At 40.3% G+C, this 22,270-nt stretch overlaps 1 protein-coding gene across 3 annotated transcripts in view; it reads left to right on the top strand.

Annotated features, from left to right (window-relative positions):
* The window catches only part of yes1 (YES proto-oncogene 1, Src family tyrosine kinase), a 47,177-nt gene that overhangs the window by 5,809 nt on the left and 19,098 nt on the right, over nucleotides 1-22,270 (top strand). For all 3 annotated transcript variants that reach the window (XM_037788522.1, XM_037788520.1, XM_037788521.1), the window contains 8 exons: nucleotides 8,192-8,482; nucleotides 10,278-10,377; nucleotides 11,953-12,051; nucleotides 13,437-13,540; nucleotides 14,730-14,879; nucleotides 16,941-17,096; nucleotides 19,972-20,151; nucleotides 21,850-21,926. In XM_037788522.1, coding sequence (XP_037644450.1) covers nucleotides 8,200-8,482; nucleotides 10,278-10,377; nucleotides 11,953-12,051; nucleotides 13,437-13,540; nucleotides 14,730-14,879; nucleotides 16,941-17,096; nucleotides 19,972-20,151; nucleotides 21,850-21,926 — 1,149 coding nt within the window. In that variant the 5' untranslated portion in view covers nucleotides 8,192-8,199. The remainder of the gene's footprint in view (nucleotides 1-8,191; nucleotides 8,483-10,277; nucleotides 10,378-11,952; nucleotides 12,052-13,436; nucleotides 13,541-14,729; nucleotides 14,880-16,940; nucleotides 17,097-19,971; nucleotides 20,152-21,849; nucleotides 21,927-22,270) is intronic.

The following is a 22,270-nucleotide window of genomic DNA, read 5'->3' as shown; positions in this document are numbered from 1 at the left end:
TTTTTCCCCCTGAATGTGGCCTGCATGCCAGCTACAGCTACAGCTACAGCTTCCCCCCCTGCAGGTCTCCACCATTGTTGTATTGGGCCCTGTGGGAAGCATCAGCCTGTGTCTTCTTAATCTGACACGGCATCACTGGCAGTCTGGCACACAGCCTCACATGTCTAACGTCCTTGGATGGGTTCTGGCTCCAGCATTTGTTTGAACACATACCACTGTCTTTTGTGTGCTCTGGTACAGTATGCCTGGAAGTAAAGTTATTCACTAATATGTGGGAGTATGTGCATGACGTTCCTTCCATTTCGTGTCAATGCAGCCTGTTTAAAATGTCCAAATATAGTGTGTCTCATGTGGTAAAGTAAATGTGCACTTGAAGTCATCCAATGCATCCGAGCTCATACAATTTTGTTTTTGTAAATATGCAAATTTAAACTATTTCCTATAAAAGCAATTTACAATTGTCTGTATGAGCTCGAGGCGGTATTCACTCTTCCCTTGTAGCCACCAAAAGAATGACACATTTCTACCAGCTAATTGCATTGTGTGTAAAACAGACTCATTCAGGAAAACCATCTGAGTGAGGATACAATAATCTGCCTGTAAATTGATCTGCTGTGAGGTCGATTAGTTTTGGTAAATTTGTCACACAAGAATGATCTTTCTCTTCACTGCAAATATTCTCACTCTTATTTCTCACTTTTTCATGGACGTTTTTTTTCTTTCCCAGGAGTCAAACATGTCATTTGAGGACATTTAAATCTGAATTAAATGCTCAATAAAGGATAGACCAGGACTGGGGGACGTTCTGTAAAGTGGTTTTGCATAAAGTTACATTTTATTAAATTTGCGCCAACAATACAATTCAATACATTCGTAAGAGCTGTGTTTCTACATCTGTTCCTGTCTGTAGAGGCTTCTGGTTGTTTTGAATATTTAATTGAAGCCCTTTGATTGATTGTTGGACCTTTTGGTTCCACCGCAGTAAGGACGGTGTGTCTGTGCCCTGATTAGCATGTGTGCTGCTCAGTGTTAGCATGTGTATGGGATTGTATAGTTCAGGGGATTGTGAGTGTGCTGAGCTCCGTGGGGGGAGCACCACAAGGTACTTTCTCTTTGCCCATAACAAAAGGTAGATGAGATGACAAAAGAATAAATGGAAAGCCTTTCTCTGGAGAGGTGGCCTTTTCTATTCTTCTCAGGGCGCCATTCTCCATGGGTGGTTCAAAGGCTGGGTAGTCGGCTGCATTTGTTATATATTATGTGTTGTTTTTTTTCAAGGACTACTATCAGTGTTTCCCCTGAAGAGAGGTAAAGTCCCTCCCCTTCCGGTGGACCCCATGGGACCTTATTTGGGAAAGAATATGTATGGTAGTCAACGAAGAGAGACAAATCAAAGCCAAAGTTAGCGCACACCCCTTGCCCCTCTGCCAGGTCAAAGCAGTCAACCTAGGGGAAACACTTTAGAAGGAACTTAGTTTAAGGGTACAGTGTGTAGGATTTGGTGGCGTCTAGTGGTGTGGTTGCAGATTGCAACCAACTCAAACAAACACAACAATTCTTAGTTTCAGGTGATTATTCACTAAGGAAAACATAGTTCTGAATATTATATTCCATTTCTGCTAACAGATCCCCCGAAATGTGACACACTGTTCCTTTAAAAAGATGACCTCGCTAATTTAATGATTTTGGAATCGGGTATGGACACATATTTTGGGATTGGGGCAGCATCAAAATGTTAGTCATTATTAAATTCCTTATTTTGCTCCCTAGTTGCCCTTAAAGAATGAGCTGTTTAGTCTTTGTAGCAGCAAGAAAAGTGACTCATCATTAAAAACAATATCTTCTCATTGCTTTCTGTTAGTGGCGTCCTTTTTGAGTTTTTAATGACTCATAAATGATATCCCTAGATCAATTCTGGATTTCGCTGTAGGCCATGTCTGGTATGTCTTTAGTATGGGCGTTGAACTAGTTTGACAAGCCAGATCATGCACCAACGCTGTGGACTCGCTCAGGCTTGCGATCTATTAATGGCCATTTTAAGGAGCGAGTCCTCCGGGTGCATAATGCTGTAAATAGGAAAGGTTGCCAATCATTTAGGAAAGGGGAGTTTTTAATATATTTATCAGCCTATAATTAGATGACAGCATTTGGGAACATTAATCAAAATAGTCCCCTAAACAGATAGTGAAACTACTGATAGCTGATGAAAGGTTTTAAAAGCTTCTGCTCGTCCACACAGGAAGTGCTTTGATCCTCATCATTCTAGTTGTTGATCCGGATAGTTGGCTTCATTTTGAAAGCAGATAGTATTAACGTGACGCTCACTCTGCTGCTAGACAGAATCAGTGTACTTAACGTCATCACGATCCCCAGCAGTCTGGTTTCATCAGGATTAGCCCCGGCCTGGAGTATTTGTTCCCAGGACACAGCAGAGGATTTGAAGCATCGATACCCTCTTTAAACTACACTGACACTCTTACACCTTGTTTTCTTTCAGATCAGACATCCGTTTGCTGTAGCATTAACTTCAGGGTCAGGCACAAAGGGATTCGGACATTTGGAAACATGTAGCGGTTGACATGTGCGACCGGATGAGGTCAAAGGTGGCGGTCGTGTTTATGTTGTCTCCCTCTCTGATGTCAGTGGCTTCTACTCTGGCGTTGGTTTAGTTTGGCCTACTTAGAGATATTGCACAATACCTTTAGCACCAGGAGGTTCAAAGCACTTGACCTAGGCTGCAACTAACAATTATTTTCATTATCGATTTATCAGACAAGTATCTTCTCGACTAATCGTTGGGTCTGTAAAATGTCATAAGGCTGCAACTAATGATTTTTTTCATTGTTGATTATTTTTGTCGATTAATCGATCAGTTGTTTCGTCTATAAAATGTCACAAAATGGTGAAAAATGTCGATCAGTGTTTCCCAAAACCCAAGACGACATCCTCAAATGTCTTGTTTTGTCCACAACTCAAAGACCGTCATAGAAAAGTAAAGAAAACAGAAAATATTCACATTTAAGAAGCTGGAATCAGAGAATTTTGACTTTTTTTGTATTAAAAAAATACTCAAACCGATTATCAAAATAGTAGGTGATTAATTTAATAGTTGACAACTAATCAATTAATCATTGCAGCTCTAATGTGGAATGTCAGTACTAGTGAAAAAGGCCCATTACAATTTCCTTAAGCTGTAAGTGACATATTTTTCTACATATCAGAACCTTCAAAATATTGAGTTTATTATCACATAGGACAGCATCAAATCCCCACAACTGAGCAGCTTGAACTAAGGAATGTTTGGCATTTGCTGCTGATTGATTTTCTAGCAGTCGACTAATTGATGTCGACTTATCTTCACAGTTCTACTTGAGAGAGTATTGCATTGAGATTGTGCATTTTGTTGTCCAAAATTTAGAAAAGTTGTTAAACTACCTTGTCATTGAAGAAAAAAAGTGTCTTCACTGTTGTCTGCTTCCCATTCAGGTTCTTTCCTGGCATGCTTTCTTGCCTTTTTTTTTAAATAAATTTCTTGTACTAAAACAAGAATGAACACCTACAAAATCTCAGCTAAACCTCACATATTTCGGCAGCGAAGCAATAGAGAAGCCAGACAACTGAGTTCGAACTATATTGTCGTCATTTTGCACCAACTATAATGCAATTTTGTAAGGCGGAAAAACACTTTGACTGCTGAAAAGAGCAGACATGTTTGAAGCTCCATTGCATATTAACCAACTTTTAACAAATTGCCAGGACAAGTAGTGCTGCCATGCTCACACGGCTCACATGCTGTCCTCACCAGCTGTTATTCTGTCTGTGGTAACAATCCTGTGAAGTGTCTGGTTTCTGAAAAGGCCATAATTTGTCTAAGTGAATTAATTCGCTGGCCAATGTACATGAGCTGGACTGAATAACTGATCGTACTTGTATTTGTTCGAAATAATATAAATTCATCTTCATCCACTTCTCTTATATTTTGAATCTGAGATGTAGACACAGTGTGGCAGCTTAACATGCAATATGTTGCTGTCTGTAGAGTAAATTACAAAAATACTACCAGTGAACAACTACACAAAGACTAAACACGTCAGCTATTGAACTGAGTCGATTGTTCATTTGCTTTTTTAACGTTGAATGTTCTGTGCATATCAGTCTTGCTCGAGTTCTGCTCTTTAAATTTCCCAGTTTCCTTTATGATAATTCATCTCCATCCATCCTTCTCACCCTGTCGTTCATACTGCTGTCTATTTCCGCTGCCTCAGCATTGGCTTTCGATCAATAACGTTTGTTCATGGGAGGAAGTCAATACACCATCCATCTCAAATAAGTATATCCATACATTGATTGTTGACCCTCATTAGGTTTAGTTGTAGCGCTGCCCTTTACAAGCCAAGGTCTCAGTAGAGATTCAATGAATTGTTTTCTTCACCAGGGGATTTGGTCTTAGTTCCAGTTTGATAGAACAAAGAACTGCCAAATCAATACAACCTTTACTATTCAGAGAGGGAGTGAGTGGCCTGTATCGCACATCTCACCTTTTTTGCCAGTCTGAGAAGCTAACATTAGCTCAAGCCGCTAATATCAGGAAGAAATCGGAGTCCAGATGACAAAATCGCAGAAAAACACTCTGGAGAGTTATGACAAAATAGCTCCGCATTGAGCATAAAGTACACTAAAAAAGCTCTCAAAAACCAGTGGGCAACCTCCGGGTCTGAAAAGTGAAGCTAATGCAGAAGTGACTTAAACTGTCATTCTTTCTAGTAGCCAGCAGGGGGCGACTCCTCTGGTTGCAAAAAAGAAGTCTGATTGTATAGAAGTATATATGACAATGACCCTACTTCTCACTTGATTTATTACCCTCAGTAAACATTGTAAACATGAGTTTATGGTCTTAATTGCTAGTTTCAAGTCTTCTTCAATACAGCATGATGTTCATTTAGTAAATTATGGTCCCATTTAGAGTCAAATAGACCATAAAGCATTGTATGCTTTAGGGCGTGGCTGCCTTTTGATTGACAGGTCGCTACCACGCCAACAACTTTAACCCTTTCTCAGTGTGTTTTCAGTTCATGAAAGTTAATTGTAACATTTTGGTCACCTAAAAATGTCTTATTCAGCGTTCGGTCGTACTTAGCTCCAGCCTCTCGTGTCACTTCTGGTTGCAAAAAAAACAAGATGGCGACGGCCAAAATGCCGAACTCGAGGCTTCAAAACGGCAGTCCACGAACCAATGGGTGATGTCACAAGAATGACGTCCACTTCTTATATTAAGTCTTTGGATTTAACCTGTCCCATCTGACTTGTTCCTGACATTAACTGCTTGAGCTAACGTTAGCTTCTCAGACAGAATCCAGATGACAAAATCGCAAAACGCAATAGAAATATGCATATGTGTTGAGAATTCACAGAAATATGGACAGTTTTTTACACATTTACCTGCATTAGTAGATGGTTTGAAGCCTTTTTAAGCATCGCCACTCTGGGCCAAAGCTGTCCTCTGTATTCTGCTTGTCCTGCCTTTTGTTTCCTGTCTTGGCTTTGTTGCCCTCCCATCTATGAATGACACAGCAGCACACACCTTTGCTACTGTTACAGATACCGCTATGTGACCTGTTACTGACGGGCATTTGAAACTATGTCGTATTATTTTACAAATGCCAGGATGTGAGTCATTGACAGTGGATCAGTTTTGGACTGGAGTGCCCATCTGTCATGCAGCGGCAGCTTGTTTTATTGTGTTGTTGGAAAGACACACACACACACCTGCACAGAACCACTTGACAAAGAGGCCAAAGGTGACGGAAACATGAATAAAAAGAGCAGGCTCTGTAGATGATGCTGTCAACTCATGACAACAGGCAGACACACTTATACACATCCCAATAACTTACTCCTTCTCATAATCAATACATGTCATGAACTTAATCTTTACAATTTAAAGAGAAGTATTTTTTCTTATTTTTCTGTTAATGTGAAGTCATTTACTCCTCGATGTACAGCAAACACTCACACATACAGGGTCTCGTATATCAGTAAGCTCAGGAGGAGAGAGCAGTGACTCTTAACACCGAAGGGCTTTTTGCCCTCACAAATGTGTGTCAGTGATAGTGTGATGACAGGGGGGAGTTGAAATGGCTGTAGGCTGTAAAAGGATCTGGTTTCTAGCTTCACTGGCTTTTGTTGGGACTTGTGAAGTCATGTGAGGTCATTTGTTGGCATGCACTCTTTATTTTCTGGATGGGAGAGTTAATATAAGCCAAGACCACCCAAAAAAGCCCCAGGCTCTAGCGTGTACAATATCATAATTATTTCTCTCCATTTATGACAGAAGCTCAATGACGACGCATGAGCTCACGCCTAACTTATACACCAAAACACCGTCTTGAGTTCTGGATATCTGGTAATTTTCAAACGTTGATGGTTGATGATTTTTTTGGGACAATTACAGTATAGTGAAGCTGGACTGGGTCTGTTCCAGTCAGGGCCAGTTGGTGTCGACCGTCTGGAGATTAAAAATTATACATATATGGTGTCGATTGGTTGATTTCTGACGGTTGTTAAACATGAGTTGACACATTTGAAACATGTTAAATATTTACAAATGCAATCAGCACTGTCAACATAACATAGCACTTTAAATAATGATTTTAACAAAACAGCAAACAAACAGTGAAATAGTTTATGTGGTGTATGTGTATGTTATGATTACGTTCATTCACCTCCTGCTCTTTAAGGGTCCTTATAGCTCGTATCCACCATCTCCGGTTAACTTAGTCTATTTTTTTTGCCCTTTTTATACCAAATTGCTGCATAAATTAGCAAAGCAATCCTTTTTTTTTATTGGATATCTATCTCTGTGCTGGTTCAGGAACACAAAGAAACAAGATATAATTTGTATTCTTACAGGATTTTGTAGGCTACCTAGTGATGCAACTCTAATAACAGTCTGCTTGTCAGAGGTGTGGACTCGAGTCACATGACTTGGACTTGAGTCAGACTCGAGTCACAAATTTGGACTTTAGAGCCAATGACTTTTGACTTCACTTGGACTTGAAACTTTTGACTTGAAGATAGTTGAAACCTTACCCCAAGCCCAAAGATTAAAAAGTATGTTATTTATAAAGTATGTGCGTGAAGACGATCAGCTGCCCGGTACCGGAGGTAACTCCGACAGCGTCGGAGTTTTTGGGTTTATTTACTTTTTGAAAGATCCTTCATTGATTTGTTTGGAAAGAGGATTTACTCGTAGGGGGAAAACTGGACTGAACAAACTGAATTTCTATCTTTTGGTGTTTTTTTGCTGAAAAGGTGGTGTGTTTGTTTGCTGATCAGTACAATGGACTCTTTGTTTTTGATGAATATTATTGGGACTTGAATTTGATTATCTTACCCTTAATTCCCCAGATCCACTTTGTTTGAACCAATCCGACAGCTGGAGTTGCAGGAGAGAACCATGAATAACTAACGTTACGTTACTGAGCACCAGTTACTACTACTAAAATGGCATTGCATTTGGTGCAAGAGCGCATTATGACTTCTTTACAACTGAGAACTCAAAGTTTAGGACTCGGGACTTGAGTGCAAAGACTTAAGATTTACTTGTGACTTGCAAAATATTGACTTGGTCCCTCCTCTGCTACCTGTTGTTCAGTGTGCTATAGTCATTGATCAGGACTAAAGAAATCTGAGTATGTTGGTGGACATAGTTGGGGATGTCTAGATACAGGTTTCAATAATCTCTGTCGCTAGCTTTAGCCACTTTTACAACTGGCGTCTTTTGCATTTTATATTCAGATTATACCTAAATTCACACATATTTATTGTGTATTTCTGGCAGTTTTTACTGTCTGAATTTGTGTCTTGCTTGATTTGCACGCCTTTCTTTATTGAATTAATTCAAATTTTACAAAGCTCCTATTGGAGCAATACTGCATTCCTAGGTTATAGTTCATATCTTATGTGTGTATCTAATCACTTCCAGTGAGGTTTTGTATCTGAGGATTTATTTACAGTTGGGTTTTGTACTAGTTCATCACAATCTGTAAGCCAGAACTTGTGTTCAAGTTCAATCTGAGACGTGCGACAGTAGACACTTCAAATGGTATAATCAATGTAAAAGCAGCCAAACTCAAACTGTAATTGGAAGATCAAACTCCAGTTATTCAGATCTTCCTTCTCCTCCCTGCAGGCTTGACGATGGGTTGCGTCAGGAGTAAAGAGGACAAGGGCCCGGCGCTGAAGTACCGACCCGACAACTCCAACGCCACGCCGCTCAACAACCACCTGGGCCACTACGGGCCCGACCCCACCCTGATGGGTCACTCGCCAGCTATGAAGACGCACAACAACAGCTACAACAGTCACGCCGCCTCCCTCACGCCCTTCGGTGGGGCGTCATCTATCATGACGCCATTTGGCGGGGCCTCCACCTCCTTCACCTCAGTGGCTGTGAGCAGTCCCTTCCCCGGCATCATCACAGGTCAGTTTGTGGAGAGGATTCAAGGCTTCAGAGGGAGACACAAGGGAATCTGCATAACTGAGAAAAAAAATGCTTTGAAGGTTTCTCAACATGAATGAAACGTCCTTAATTATTCACAAAAAATTCATCTAACTTTCACATCCCGAGCCCCTTGAGAGAAGAAACAGCTGTTTTTAATTGAACACAAAATGAAGGGTAAAAATGTGCTCAACTAATTTGCAATCCTAAAAACATTTTTCCTCTGCCATTTCCTAACTTTTCATTCTGTTGTCATTACGTGTAAATCAGTGTACAACTCGAGAATAAACTCTGCTGAACATTTGTTATGCGCAGGGCGTTATGAGCAGCAGATGTTATGCAAAGTAGACATTTGAAATGAGTCAGCCGAAACATCAAGGCCAAAGAGAAACCCCAAAATAGGTCTGTAATATGGGAAGCAACGCAGTGGGCATGGCGTCTCCGGCGCCAAAGAAAACAATTACATGCACTGAATGCAATGGATTTAGTCGTGCACAAGTTCTTATTTGCAATTATAGTTTGCTTCGAAGGACTCTTTGATTATTTGTTGGTAATGAAATGTCTCAGGTGGTTAACACATCACAGATCGGATGGGTAAATTATGCAGAAAACGTACACAACAAAGAATGATGCTTCCTCCCAAAACACACACACACACACACACACACACACACACTCATCCCTCAGTCCCTCAGTCCCTGTCTCGCTCTCTCCAGGAGGATAATCTGGCTTGATGGGCTGCTGCAGATCTAATCCTGCCCGTTCAATTTCCTCCTCAAGATAAACATATCAGAGTCCTGTTGTCTCTCTGCTCTCTGTCTCTTCAGACCACAAACAAATCAACTCTTTTCATTACATAAAAGAGATAAAGTGACATCAGTTTGATTCACTGACTTGGAAGTGATGCTGCAGAGTTTGTGAAAGGAATATCCTGTTTTTCTCTCGTGGGTTCTTAAATTGAATCAAAGTTAAGGGAACTGGGTGTATTCTTATTACAGCTGTCAACGTTGACGCAATAATAACGCAAAATTGTTTTAACGGCACTAATTTCTTTAACGCAATCAATCTTTCGGAAGTTGTACTGGGATCAGTTTTAAAGCTAGAGTAAAGATACTGGTGCCATATGAGACTAGAAAACCTAAGGGATCCATTGGTACCAACCATGTCATACTAGCTTGTCGCAGAGGAGGTTAAATAACGCTCCAAACTTGCACTAAATTTTGGCGAGGAAAAACTGTCATGGCCATTTTAAAAGGGGTCCCTTGACCTCTGACCTCAAGATATGTGAATGAAAATGGGTTCTATGGGTACCCACGAGTCTCCCCTTTACAGACATGCCCACTTTATGATAATCACATGCAGTTTGGGGCAAGTCATAGTCAAGTCAGCACACTGACACACTGACCGCTGGAGTTTGCCATGTTATGATTTGAGCATACTTCTTTTTGCTAAATGCAGCAACTGTGAGGGTTTTGTCATTGTTTTGTGTTGTTAATTGATTTCCGATAGTAAATATATACATACATTTGCATAAAGCAGCATATTTGCCCACTCTCATGTTGATAAGAGTATTGAATACTTGACAAATCTCCCTTTTAAGGTACGTTTTGAAAATGTTTTCTTTTTCTGAAAGTCAAATGTGGTTGGTGCTGTTTTCATTTGGAGATCAAAGAAGAGGCTTGATCAAAGGAATCAGGCAGCTTTTTGAGGCTCTGTGGGATTAACTAACTATCGTATATGTGCACATCTCTTAACGCTCCGTTTCTCTCGCTTTCAGGTGGTGTCACATTTTTCGTGGCGCTGTACGACTACGAAGCGAGGACGACGGATGATCTGTCATTCAAAAAAGGGGATCGCTTCCAGATTATCAACAACACGTGAGTACATTTGCTTTTTACGCTTACAAACCCTGCTGCGTGTGTGTGTGTGTTTGTGTGTGTGTTTAATCCCTCATTGTATTCAGGTCTGATATTAAGGCAGAAATCTGTCTGGGTTAATGGGTTCCACTAATGGGCCATCTGTTTAGTCCCCATCGCTTTTCTCCCACCATAGATCATTCCTCTAGTTTAGGGTTTTACAGTCAGTAAAATACAAGCAATGCACATAACAAAATAGATGAATCTTTTACCAACATTTATAGAATTTGAATTCAAGGACACCAACAGTGCACTGAAAATATGCCCGAAGGTTAAATTAATTACATTATTATGGAATCAGTTGATTTTTCTACACCATTGCTCATTTTCTAATCGTTATTTGGGAAAACTTTATCTTTAATATACAATACAATAAGTATAGTATGTCCTTTATTTCTGGAACAATTATAAAGGAAATAAATATAGATTATAATGAAAAGGGAACTTGGTCTCTACTCATTCCTTACGACCTACTGCAGCAGCAGCAGCATCTTTCTCCCAGGTGTGAACAGGTGTGAAAATAGGAAGAGCTCCACAAATTTCGTTCTCCTCATTCATCACACACGTCTTCAATCGCCGTCCACGAACACGTTGCGTTTGCAGTGATGAAAATGCCATCTGCTTTCAGAGAAGAGGTGGGAGGAGGACCGATTTTTCCTACACCGCAGTTCCTCCTCTCTGAATTTAAGCTTCTGCCGTTAAACATACCAAGAACTGTGGCCACGTGTGGTTCCTATAAATGCAATATTTTCTTTTTTCTATAGTCTTCTATATGGTTTAGATTCTTCTGTTGGCCTAGTGTTTCTAAAAGTTTGAATTAGAGCACTCAAGTTTTGAGTTGTTCCGACCGGGGGGCATTCACAGGAATTTTATCAGTCGGGAACTCATATTTCCGATTATTACGACATCCCAGGAATGCAGCACAAATGCCCTATCTCACAATGTTAAAAGACCTTAATGCTTGAACAAACAAACCAAACTGAAAACAGAACCTCCTTGGCTGAGGTAACTAACTGTATGTTGACCTAAGAAGTGTTTTCTTGTTGTAAATGTGATCGTGAGTGACGGGTTTCTCTTCCCGCTACTGCGTAGCCAGCACTGAATCTTTTAGTGGTACGGAGTTACGGACCGTACCGACCTACTTTCACCCCTGCATATAACCGAAAGAGATGGAAAAAAAAATCCAACAATCTATTCATTTGATAGATAATAATATGTCAATCAAGGGTCATTTTCAAGTACTTATGATTTTGAATGCAGGACGTTTACTCGTGATAATGTTTTAACATTGTGATATTTTTTTTACTTGAAAGAGTCTGAATATTTCTTCCTCCACTGCTCGACGTGGCTTTTAAACACCTCTCAATATGTGACGACTGAGATTCCAGAGGTGGTTGAATGACGAGTAATACGACCTTGCTCCTTTTTCTGTCTTTGTAAACTTTCATACCGGCAGTCTTCTTTTTTAGAGTAGGTGTATTATTCAATCATGCTTCTGCGAGTTTCTGATTTCTAACTTCTAACTTCTCTCTTCAGGGAAGGCGACTGGTGGGAGGCTCGCTCCATTAACACCGGACAGAAAGGTTACATCCCCAGTAACTACGTGGCTCCAGCCGACTCCATACAGGCTGAAGAGTAAGAGCAGTCAGTGCATCTCCGTCATCCTCCAACGTTTTTTGTTTTTCACTTTTGTTTTGTCTCATTCCTTTCCTGTTTCTCACCCTGCTGAGTTAGTTCTCCTCTGATTAGAAGACATGATGCGGGTTGGCAGTCACACATTGTGACTAACCCGTCATGTAGCAACATGGCAGAGAGTCTAAACAATGGAGCTCTGTATTGTCGCCGAGAATCGATGGCATTCCCATTGCTGTTCATCCGGTGTGACAGGGACTGAGCTGCTTTTTGGCAGTTCTGGCCTGGTTTGTCATTGGCTGACAGCCATTTTACTAATGCTAATGTTTAAGCTACTCATAAAACACCCAGTGGAAACCAGCCAGCTAACTTTGCTTTGGTCTAAAAGAGAGAGTGCCACTTGTACTCTCTCTTTTAGACCAAAGCAAGAGTGTTAAGGATTTTCGTTTCCTTCTCAATTTAGTCTGGGGAAAAATGTGCCTGTGAGGTGAGACAATTCAACATGACTGAACTTGTAATGATGTCTTGAAATAGACTTTTACTACTCTTTAAAAGAAGAAGAAAAACTGGTTTTCAGATCGTTTACAACTGTGAGCGAATGCTTTACTTATTAATCATAACAGTAACAGCCCTTATATGTAATGGAACCAGCAAAAAGACTTCAAAGTTAATAATAAGCTATAATTATAGTAGCATGGTCTAAATTATTTTTGACTTTTTAAGCTATTTGGTTTGAAGGTAACCACGTGAACCACATAAACATTCCTGATGTTTCATGTTTACTTTAACATCAAACATATTTTATTTTCCTCTTCATCTGTTTTTGGTTTTTAACTTGACGATTTTACACACAGGACTTTAGAGCTGCAACGATTAATCGATTAGTTATCAACTATTAAATTAATTGCCAACTATTTTGATAAATGAGTAATTGGTTTGAGTGATTTTTTAAGAAAAAAAAAAGTCAATTCTCTGATTCCAGCGTCTTAAATGTGAATATTTTCTGGTTTCTTTATGCCTCTTTGACAGTAAATTTAATATTTTTGAGTTGTAGACAAACAAGACATTTGAGGACTTCATCTTGGGCTTTGGGAAATGCTGATTGATATTTTTCACCATTTTCTGACATTATATAGACCAAATAACTAATCGAGAAAACAATCAAGAGATGAATCAACAATGAAAATAACCGTTAGTTGCAGCCCTACAGGGTTTATACGATACTATATTCATATATAGCCAGAGGATTTCCAAATCAACATGTAAATATCACACCACCCGTGCTCTTATTACATGAATGAGAAAATCCTATCTGTTGTTGTGTAGTAAACCATATTGAGAGCTCCTCCCGTGTCTGACTCTCTGACTCTCTCTCTCTTTTCATGCAGATGGTACTTTGGTAAAATGGGCCGCAAAGACGCTGAGCGTCTCTTATTGCTTCCAGGGAACCAGCGGGGAACTTTCTTGGCACGAGAGAGTGAGACGACCAAAGGTAAGAGGATTTATTTCTTGAAAGCAAAACTGCAATGATGAGGCTGCAGTTCTGATATGTAAGGCAAATGATGAAAGCGTTTCCTTTGTTGTGCTTCTGAGAGCTGTGGACTTGGTTTTATTGCAGCTGATGTTAATTTATGTGGATTTTTTTTTTAATGTAGATTAGAAGTTAAAGGGTTGGGGTTTTTAAATCATTCTGTAGCTTCCCAGTGGTGTTCCTTATGTATTCAAATCCTCACATTCAAATGTTGGTCAAAGTATGTATATTTTAGCATCAAAATGCTATTTTTCCAAGCCCTTCTAAAAACGTTTTCCCACGTGACCTGATGTAGGTTTCTGCATGATGACGTTCTCCCTGTACAGTATACTGTATATACATCCTTATAGTAAGTGTAGCAATGTTAGATACAGTAACTTAGATGTCGGTCGGCATGCTCACTGTTCGGAGAAGCAGACAGGAGTACCGGCACAGAAGCTAAGTAATGTACTGCTTTGTTTAGATCCGAAAGTCACACAATAACACAAACTTACTAATTGATCGATGCAGCGATAGACCAGCAACTCCCGTGTTCCTTGACGTAAAATGCCTGTTTTTGTGAATGAAGTCTGGTCTGGTGGCTTTTGAAGACGGTGATATACCGCCTCCAGTTCCCTGTTGGAAAGGGCCGTCTGATGGCGAATTAAAGTAAAATATTCTAAATATAGAGTACACTTATATTTGATATAGAATTTAGAATTTTTTTAGGTGGCTAAAATATGTTTTTCTGCTGCTCCTGTCAACAGCTGCTTTACCTCACCATCAGACAGCCCTTTCTGTCAGGGAACAGAAGCCACTATATCGCTGTCTTCAAAACCACCAGACTACATTCACAAAAGCAGTCATTTTATCTCGCAGAATACATACAACCCCACTTCAAAAAAATCCAAACTAACCCTTTCAGTTATTTCCAAACTTAGCAGAGCTAACTTTGACTCAACTGGTGCTAACATTCACATTATTCTTCCCCTTATTGATTAGCTTCGATCAGCTTACTTTGGTAACCTACGTCACTGCTTTTTTGCAACGGCTGAGTGGGCGTTTCCATTTGGAATCATGTCATATAGAATAAAAAAAAGCCTGAGATGCAGATTTGAGCATTTCTATTACGATGAAGCACAATCTAACTCACTCTGTGTGGATGTTAAAGGTGCCTACTCTCTGTCTATCCGGGACTGGGACGAGGTGAAGGGAGACAACGTCAAACACTACAAGATCCGAAAGCTGGACAACGGAGGTTATTACATCACCACTCGGGCCCAGTTCGAGGCGCTACAGAAGCTGGTGAAACACTACACAGGTACGCAGCTTATTCTCATGTTGGAAGCATTTAGACAACTGGACAGCTGCCCCTCCTTAGAGCAAGTGTTTTTCATGTTGATGTTTTATTATAGTCATTTATACATTGTGTGTTTTTTTTTGTATTTTTAGCCAATGAATTCAGTGCTTGAAATAGAAAATGCATTATTCAGCTGCAGATCTGCTGCTGGGATGCATTTTGAATATGTTTTATAGAGAGGGTTGTTCTCTGTGGTGCTTTCACTGACACGGTCGCAGCTCAGCAGTCACGACAAAGTCCCAAAAAAAGCGAAACCATGTGAGACTTAAGCCAAAAGAGGCACGAATATAAAACAGTCTTAAGCCCGCTTTAATCTGCACAGTATTGACAGGCAGGCAGCTGCTGTAACAAGAAAAAGCGTCCGGATGATGTGAACACATGCAGGACAAACTGTTTATTGAAAAACTTTACAAGAATACAGTTTAACTCCCAGAGGCAGGATCCATAAACAAGAGGATGTTTGTTATGTGACTCTTGAGGTCTTGTGTTGTTGACCCTGTCCTGCTCGCTTCCACATGATTCATGTTACTGCAGTGCTCTTTATAATTGACTCCTTTGTATTCCTCTAAGTGTAGCCTTTAAAAAACTGCAGACAGAAGTCAACAGTAACTGAGAAGTCATGCAGAAACGGTTTCTAACACAGACTTACCTGTTCAGTGGCTTCAATATAACAGGCTGGTTTCCCACCGTGTCTCCCTTTTCTGTGTGCAGAATACCAATGCTACATTTCACAAGATGGTTTAATGCTGCTGCTGTCAGCTGCATTACGCTCCAACAACAACAACCCTTTGATCCATTTGCTTTCTTACTGAAATTGAAATGAAATTGAGTTCAACACGTTTCATGTCATTATGGTGGAACAAACATAAGATTTGATTATTTCTGGAACGGAAATGTGTTATTCTGTGAGGAATGAAGGGTCAAGTGTTCTGTTTTGTGGTTTGATTGTAGTTTGTTGGTGTTCTTATGTGGCAATGTGATATTTTATTCATCACGTTTTCAGTCCATTTACTGTAGCATGGCTCTGCTTACTGCTACAATTGTGTGTTAAAGGGTAACTTATGTATTTTTAACCTGGACCCTATTTTCTCATGTTTTTGTGTTTAACTGACTAATAGTCACAACAATTTCTGAAACTGGTCCAGTATTGAAGGAGAGCGGTGTAGATGGCAGGTGCTCACAGGCTGCAATATGGTGCTATTGGGGCAAGCTGGCACGGTCATTTACGTCCACTAAAAGTGCTTGTCTTTGCCGTGACAGACTCTTGATTGTTATTATAAGTGTCTGACATTATGGAAAAGAGTCTCGCTCAAGGAGAAGTCTAGTTATAGTGTATATAGTGGAATACATCCATGGTGGAAACGCGAGTGCCAGCCAGGCAGAGTTTGTTGTGTTGGAGTACAAAAAGCGTAGCTTAGTGTTATCTAAAAGATTTTCAATGTCATGGCTGAGTATTTAGAAGACTTCCACAATGTGGATGAGGTCTTTGAATTCGATGGTCGTCCGTATTTATTTGAGCCAGAGTATATGGATATTCAGATTTCACAACGAGACTTCTCCTTGAGTGGGACTTGGACACAATAACAAACAGACTGGATCAAGCTAAAGGTAAGAAAAAGGTTTTATTTCTCTGTAGGGTCCTTTCCATAATGTTGTCAGATACGTATAATAACAATCTAAGCCAGTCAGTGGCAAAAACAAGCCCTTTTAGTGGACGTAACGTTACACTGACCCTGTTCACTTGACGTCGCAGCTTGTTTCACGGAAGCCGGTTACAGTGTTATCCCTCAATACTGGACCAGTTTCAAAAGTTGTTGTCCCTTAATCAGTCATTTGGACACAAACACATGGGAAAATAGGGTCCAGGTTGAAAAATAACAAAGTTCCCTTTTAACACGTTTTAGTTTAACAGACTGGTGGTGAATGAGCAGGCTGACCACTAACAAGCTGCAACTCAGAGCTCATTCTTTTTCTGTTTTTTTTTTCCCCCCTGTGTGTCTTTACATGTCTGTTCCTGTCCAGAACATTCGGATGGTCTGTGCTACAGGCTGACGACCGTGTGCCCCACGGTGAAGCCTCAGACTCAGGGACTTGCTAAGGACGCCTGGGAAATCCCACGTGAGTCTCTCCGACTGGAGGTCAAACTCGGCCAGGGCTGCTTCGGAGAAGTCTGGATGGGTAAGAGACCGTTACGGCTACGACAGTATATGTTTCAAAAACGCACACATTATGCATATTGTCTTGTGAAGTGGTTTACGAACCACCCACCACCCCAGCTGCTGCAGTAGATCAATGAAAAATAATTAACAAAACTAAATACATCTGGGCACACACACTTAGTTACAAGTACAGTGAAAAAACAACAAATTGTAAACTGTGGAGGCAAAAAATAATAAGTTGACACCATGTATCAGTACATGGGGTAACATATTTTCCTTGACAAAAATAAATAAATAATAATAAAAAAAGATTTACTTCCTCTTGGGTTCCTTCATTTATATATGTCAGAAACTTAGACCAAACTTTATAAAACATTCCATGGTAATTATTAATCATTTGTGTTGTTGTTTTTTGTCTTGGTAGTCACATCAGAAAGCAGTACTGTGAAATGAATTTGCTCCACCTCTGGAAATAAGTGATGTATATGTACTCCTGTCTAACGGCTGACTGCAAACAATGCTGCATCTTTGTTGCAGAGCCTTTTATAATCCAGCCGAGCAGGAGAAGACCATTATTTTCATCAGCGATTCTAGATGAAATATTGTCTTGATTATTAATAATTTATTTGGTCCATATAATGCAACAAAATATTGACAAATACCTGATAGAATATCCAAAAAGCCAAAGCTGACATATTGGTATTGCTTGTTTCATCCGAACAACAATCCCAAAACCCAAAGGTATTCAGTTTAAAGTCATAAAATAGAAGCTGGATCCAATTAATCTCTGGCATTATTTCATTTAAATTAGCTGATTTCAGTCCCGAATTGTGGTGATATTCACACTAATGTGACCAAGCCCTTGAATGTCTTAGCGTTTCTGTCTGAGTTCCTCAGTCGCTTCCACAAAAACAGAATATTGAAGAGTTTCTGCTGTGAAATTCACTCCTTACTCAGAGTAAAAAGCTGCATGAAGAGGATACAGGTTGAATGATTTTTGTGAGAAATCTCTCAGCAAAACTTATAGTACGTATATACGGAAAGCCTGATGTTGCCTTCTTGTTTATCAGCAACACACACACACACATGCATGAATACACTCTGTGGTATTGATGTTTGATGCTGACACTGATCATGAATTAGTAAAGAATACAAACAACTGCGTGGATATATACTCACACGGCCATTAGGGCTTACATGAAGAGGCAAAGCATCCGCTGTGCATTATTTATAACTGATGTAAATTTAATGTAAAACAACTCAGAAGCAGTAAATGCAAATAAACTGAGTTAGTTTATAGAATGATTCATTTTATCTTTAAGTCGAGGGGGACTGACCTCAGTGAGGAGCTCGTCTTGCTGCCTCTATGGCCCACATAATGATGTAAATGATGATTGCTGTTGGTTTACACACACGCACACACACACACACACACACACACACACACAGACAGAGCTCAGTAATCACAGGTCACCTCCTACGCTTCAGTTCTCCGGCCTGCATGTGAGACGGGGGCCTTTCAGTGAACACGACGCTTCTCTTTCATCACTCGCTCTTTCATTAAGCCTGGCCTGCAGCAAGCCTCGACCTGCCAGCCTCCACTGTGCAATCCCAGGAATCCCTCTCTCTCTCTCTCTCTCTCTCTCTCTCTCTTTGTCGCTCCCTACACTATTTGTTCTCAGCTACAACTTCTGACAGAAAATCCCTCCTCGCTTATGTGTTTGTTCAACATTTACTCTATTTTAAATGTCTTACGTTGCGCTAGTTGACCTCCATTGTTCCACCATGTTCTCGCCACCTCATATTATTATTAGATATTATCATCGCCCTACTATTGTCCTCGAGCTTGTGTGTGTGTGTGTGTGTGTAGTTTGTTCAGTATGATTCATTCATGAAGGTCAGCCTTGTGACGGAAGCCGTCAGATCTCCTGCCTCAGCTCATTGTGAGCAAGCAGGGCGTGAGTAAGAGGCTCTCGACCAGGAAGTGGCTGATTATTTTAGCTGTCGTGTTCTTTCTCTCCTGAGCGGCTCTACACACACGGGAACGCTGCCAGAGATCACTGGCATGACGGCTGATTTTTAGGATTGACTTTTCAATCACTTAAAAAGGGGTCAAAAAGTGTTTTTTTAATATTACAGTGTGTGTCACATTAATACATTGGAAATGCCTTAGATTAGGGCTGTCAATCCATTAGAATATTTAATCGCGATTAATCAAGTTTATCACACATTTTTTTTATCTGATCAAAATGTACCTTAAAGGGAGATTTGTCAAGTATTTAATACTCTTATCAGCATGGGAGTGGGCAAATATGCTGCTTTATGCAAATGTATGTTTATATTTATTATTGGAAATCAATTAACAACACAAAACAATGACAAATATTGTCCAGAAACCCTCACAGGTACTGGATTTAGCATACAAAATATGCTCAAATCATAACATGGCAAACTCAAACCCAACAGGCAACAACAGCTGTCAGTGTGTCAGTATGCTGACTTGTCTATGACTTGCCCTAAAACTGCGTGGGTACCCATAGAACCCATTTTCATTCACATATCTTGAGGTCAGAGGTCAAGGGACCCCTTTGAACATGCCATGACAGTTTCTCCTCGCCAAAATTGAGCGTCAATTTTGAGTGTTAACCTCCTTATCTTCACTCTAGCTTTAAAACTGAGTCCGCTACAACCCAAAAATCTCAAGGCGCGTTAATATGTTGAAGAAATTAGTGGCGTTAAAACAACTTTGCGTTAATGCGTTATTACCGCGTTAACTTCACAGCCCTACTCATTCATTATTTCCTCAATAATACCTTTCAACCTGCACAAATGTAACATTGGTTTATTTCAAACATGAGGGATCATTTTTGTTTTCATTATATGTTTCTATTCAGGCACATGGAATGGCACAACTAAGGTGGCTATTAAGACCCTGAAGCCGGGCACCATGTCCCCAGAGGCCTTCCTGCAGGAGGCTCAGATCATGAAGAAACTCCGACACGACAAACTGGTGCCTCTCTATGCCGTGGTGTCCGAGGAGCCCATCTACATTGTAACTGAATTCATGGGGAAAGGTAAGGACGGGTCAAACTCACAAACCACAAAGTCAAGAATAAGCAGAGTCATATGTAGACAGACTTGAAAAGAGGTATGCAAAAAGTTGTGAAACAATGATATGAACTGAATCACATTACAAGTGTTCTGTTGTGAGGACAACAGCTTTGGTCCAAGTTTGCTTCCTGTCAGCTACTGCATTAACAAACATTGCAACAGGAAATACAAAGGGACCCATTTAGAATGTTTATGTTGTGAAGTTTGAAAAGGTCTATGCTCCGTACGGGTTTCTCATTGCGGTAAAACAGATATTCTCCCAAACTGTAAGAGGCCGTGTATCCAAAACTCACACCTACAGCATAGTTTCAGCATGGTTTCTGCCCATCTGCATAAACAGAAAATGTTGGATGTGCATGGGCAGGTAAAAAACCCTCAGGGTGAGACGTCACTTTGGCCGTGCGAACACTCGCAACCCTCGAGGATGCCTCAAGCAAATATCAATCATTATTCATTCATGGATAAACCTTAGACTGTATATAAGAAGAGGACGTAGTCACCGTGACATCACCACTTGGTTTGTGGACCGCAGCTTTGAAGCCTCGAGTTTTGTATTTTGGTCATCACCATCTTGGTTTTTTGCAACCAGAAGTTACACAAGAGGGTGGAGCTAAATACAACCGAACGCTGACATTTTTTAGGCGACCAAAATGTTACAATTAACTTTCATGAACTGAAAACAAACTGTGAAAGGGTTAAAGTTGTAAGACGAAAACACGGACAACTCCCAGACCGGACAAGGCCGTGGTAGCGACCTGTCAATCACAAGGTAGCCACGCCCTAAAGCATCCCCTGCTTTATGGTCTATTTGACTCTAAATGGGACCATAATTTACTAAATGAACATCATGTTGTATTGAAGAAGACTTGAAACTAGCGATTGAGACCATAAACTCATGTTTATAATGTGTACTGAGGTAATAAATCAAGTGAGAATTAGGGTCATTTTCTCATAGACTTTTATACAATCAGACTTCTTTTAGCAACCAGAGGAGTCGCCCCCTGCTGGATGTTAGAAAGAATGCAAGTTTAAGGCACTTCAGCATTGGCTTCTCTTCTCAGACCCGGAGGTTGCCCACTGGGATAATAAACCCACCAAAACCAAGCCAACCGCCCCTAATATAAGGGTTTTAATACTTTGTTGTGCATCCAATTTTCTTCATTATCTTCAAGTCCCCCTCTACTCATAAATGTGTTTTTTTGCTTATTGTTTCCTCACTTTTATGAGCTTCACTGTGCAGTAATAAATCTGAATTGCCCTGGAAAAAAGATTGAATTGTTAAAAATGCTATAACCACTCAAATATAATCAACTGTCCTCTCAAATCATCTGTGGTAAAATATATGTAATAATAACAAAGGAAAAGTCTAGTCGAGTATGACTCTTGAACTGCATTGGAACTCTGATTATGACTCTTATTATAAGTAGAATAAAGCTTTATTGGTCTGTGTGACCATTAAAGACCAACATAAAACTGAAGCTGAGCTTAATGAAGAAAGCCTCTCATGATCTTGGCAGTCATGTTGCCTTCGAGTGGTTTTGGTTATTTGAAAGTTTTCTGACTCTGAACTCTTTTCTCAAAGCAGTGCTGCATTTATTTCTTGTGTTGTGTTTGTACAGACAGACATATTGATTGTGTTTGACTCTTCTGAACTCTGACAGGTAGTTTACTGGACTTCCTGAAGGAGGGAGATGGCAAATATCTGAAGCTGCCCCAGCTGGTGGACATGGCTGCACAGGTAGGATCAAAACACAGCGTCTGAATACTAACGCTCCTACCTGCCCGGCTGCTGTTTTAACTCTGTGTGAGAGAAGGATTTTTCATGCATCAGCAATAAAACAGACAGAGCTCCACGTGGGCAGGTGTGTGTAGGTGTGCATGAGTCAAATATTCAGACTCTGTGAATAATGGTTTCAGTTTGTTCTCCATCTGGCAGTCATATTTATTTAATATCTCTACCCATCACCTCCTCCTCCCTTCGCTCTATGTGCCTCCTCGCGTCCTCCATCACTTAACTGCCACTTAAAGGCCACTTAAGCTCGCTGGTTCAGTCACCTACCGTGATCTGCTCTTAATTTGCCT

The sequence above is a fragment of the Sebastes umbrosus genome, chromosome 12 (genome assembly GCF_015220745.1).
Source record: "Sebastes umbrosus isolate fSebUmb1 chromosome 12, fSebUmb1.pri, whole genome shotgun sequence".
Classification (NCBI taxonomy): domain Eukaryota; kingdom Metazoa; phylum Chordata; class Actinopteri; order Perciformes; family Sebastidae; genus Sebastes; species Sebastes umbrosus.
The sequence above is the reverse complement of the archived record's forward strand: the minus strand, read 5'-3'. Positions and strand labels throughout refer to the sequence as shown.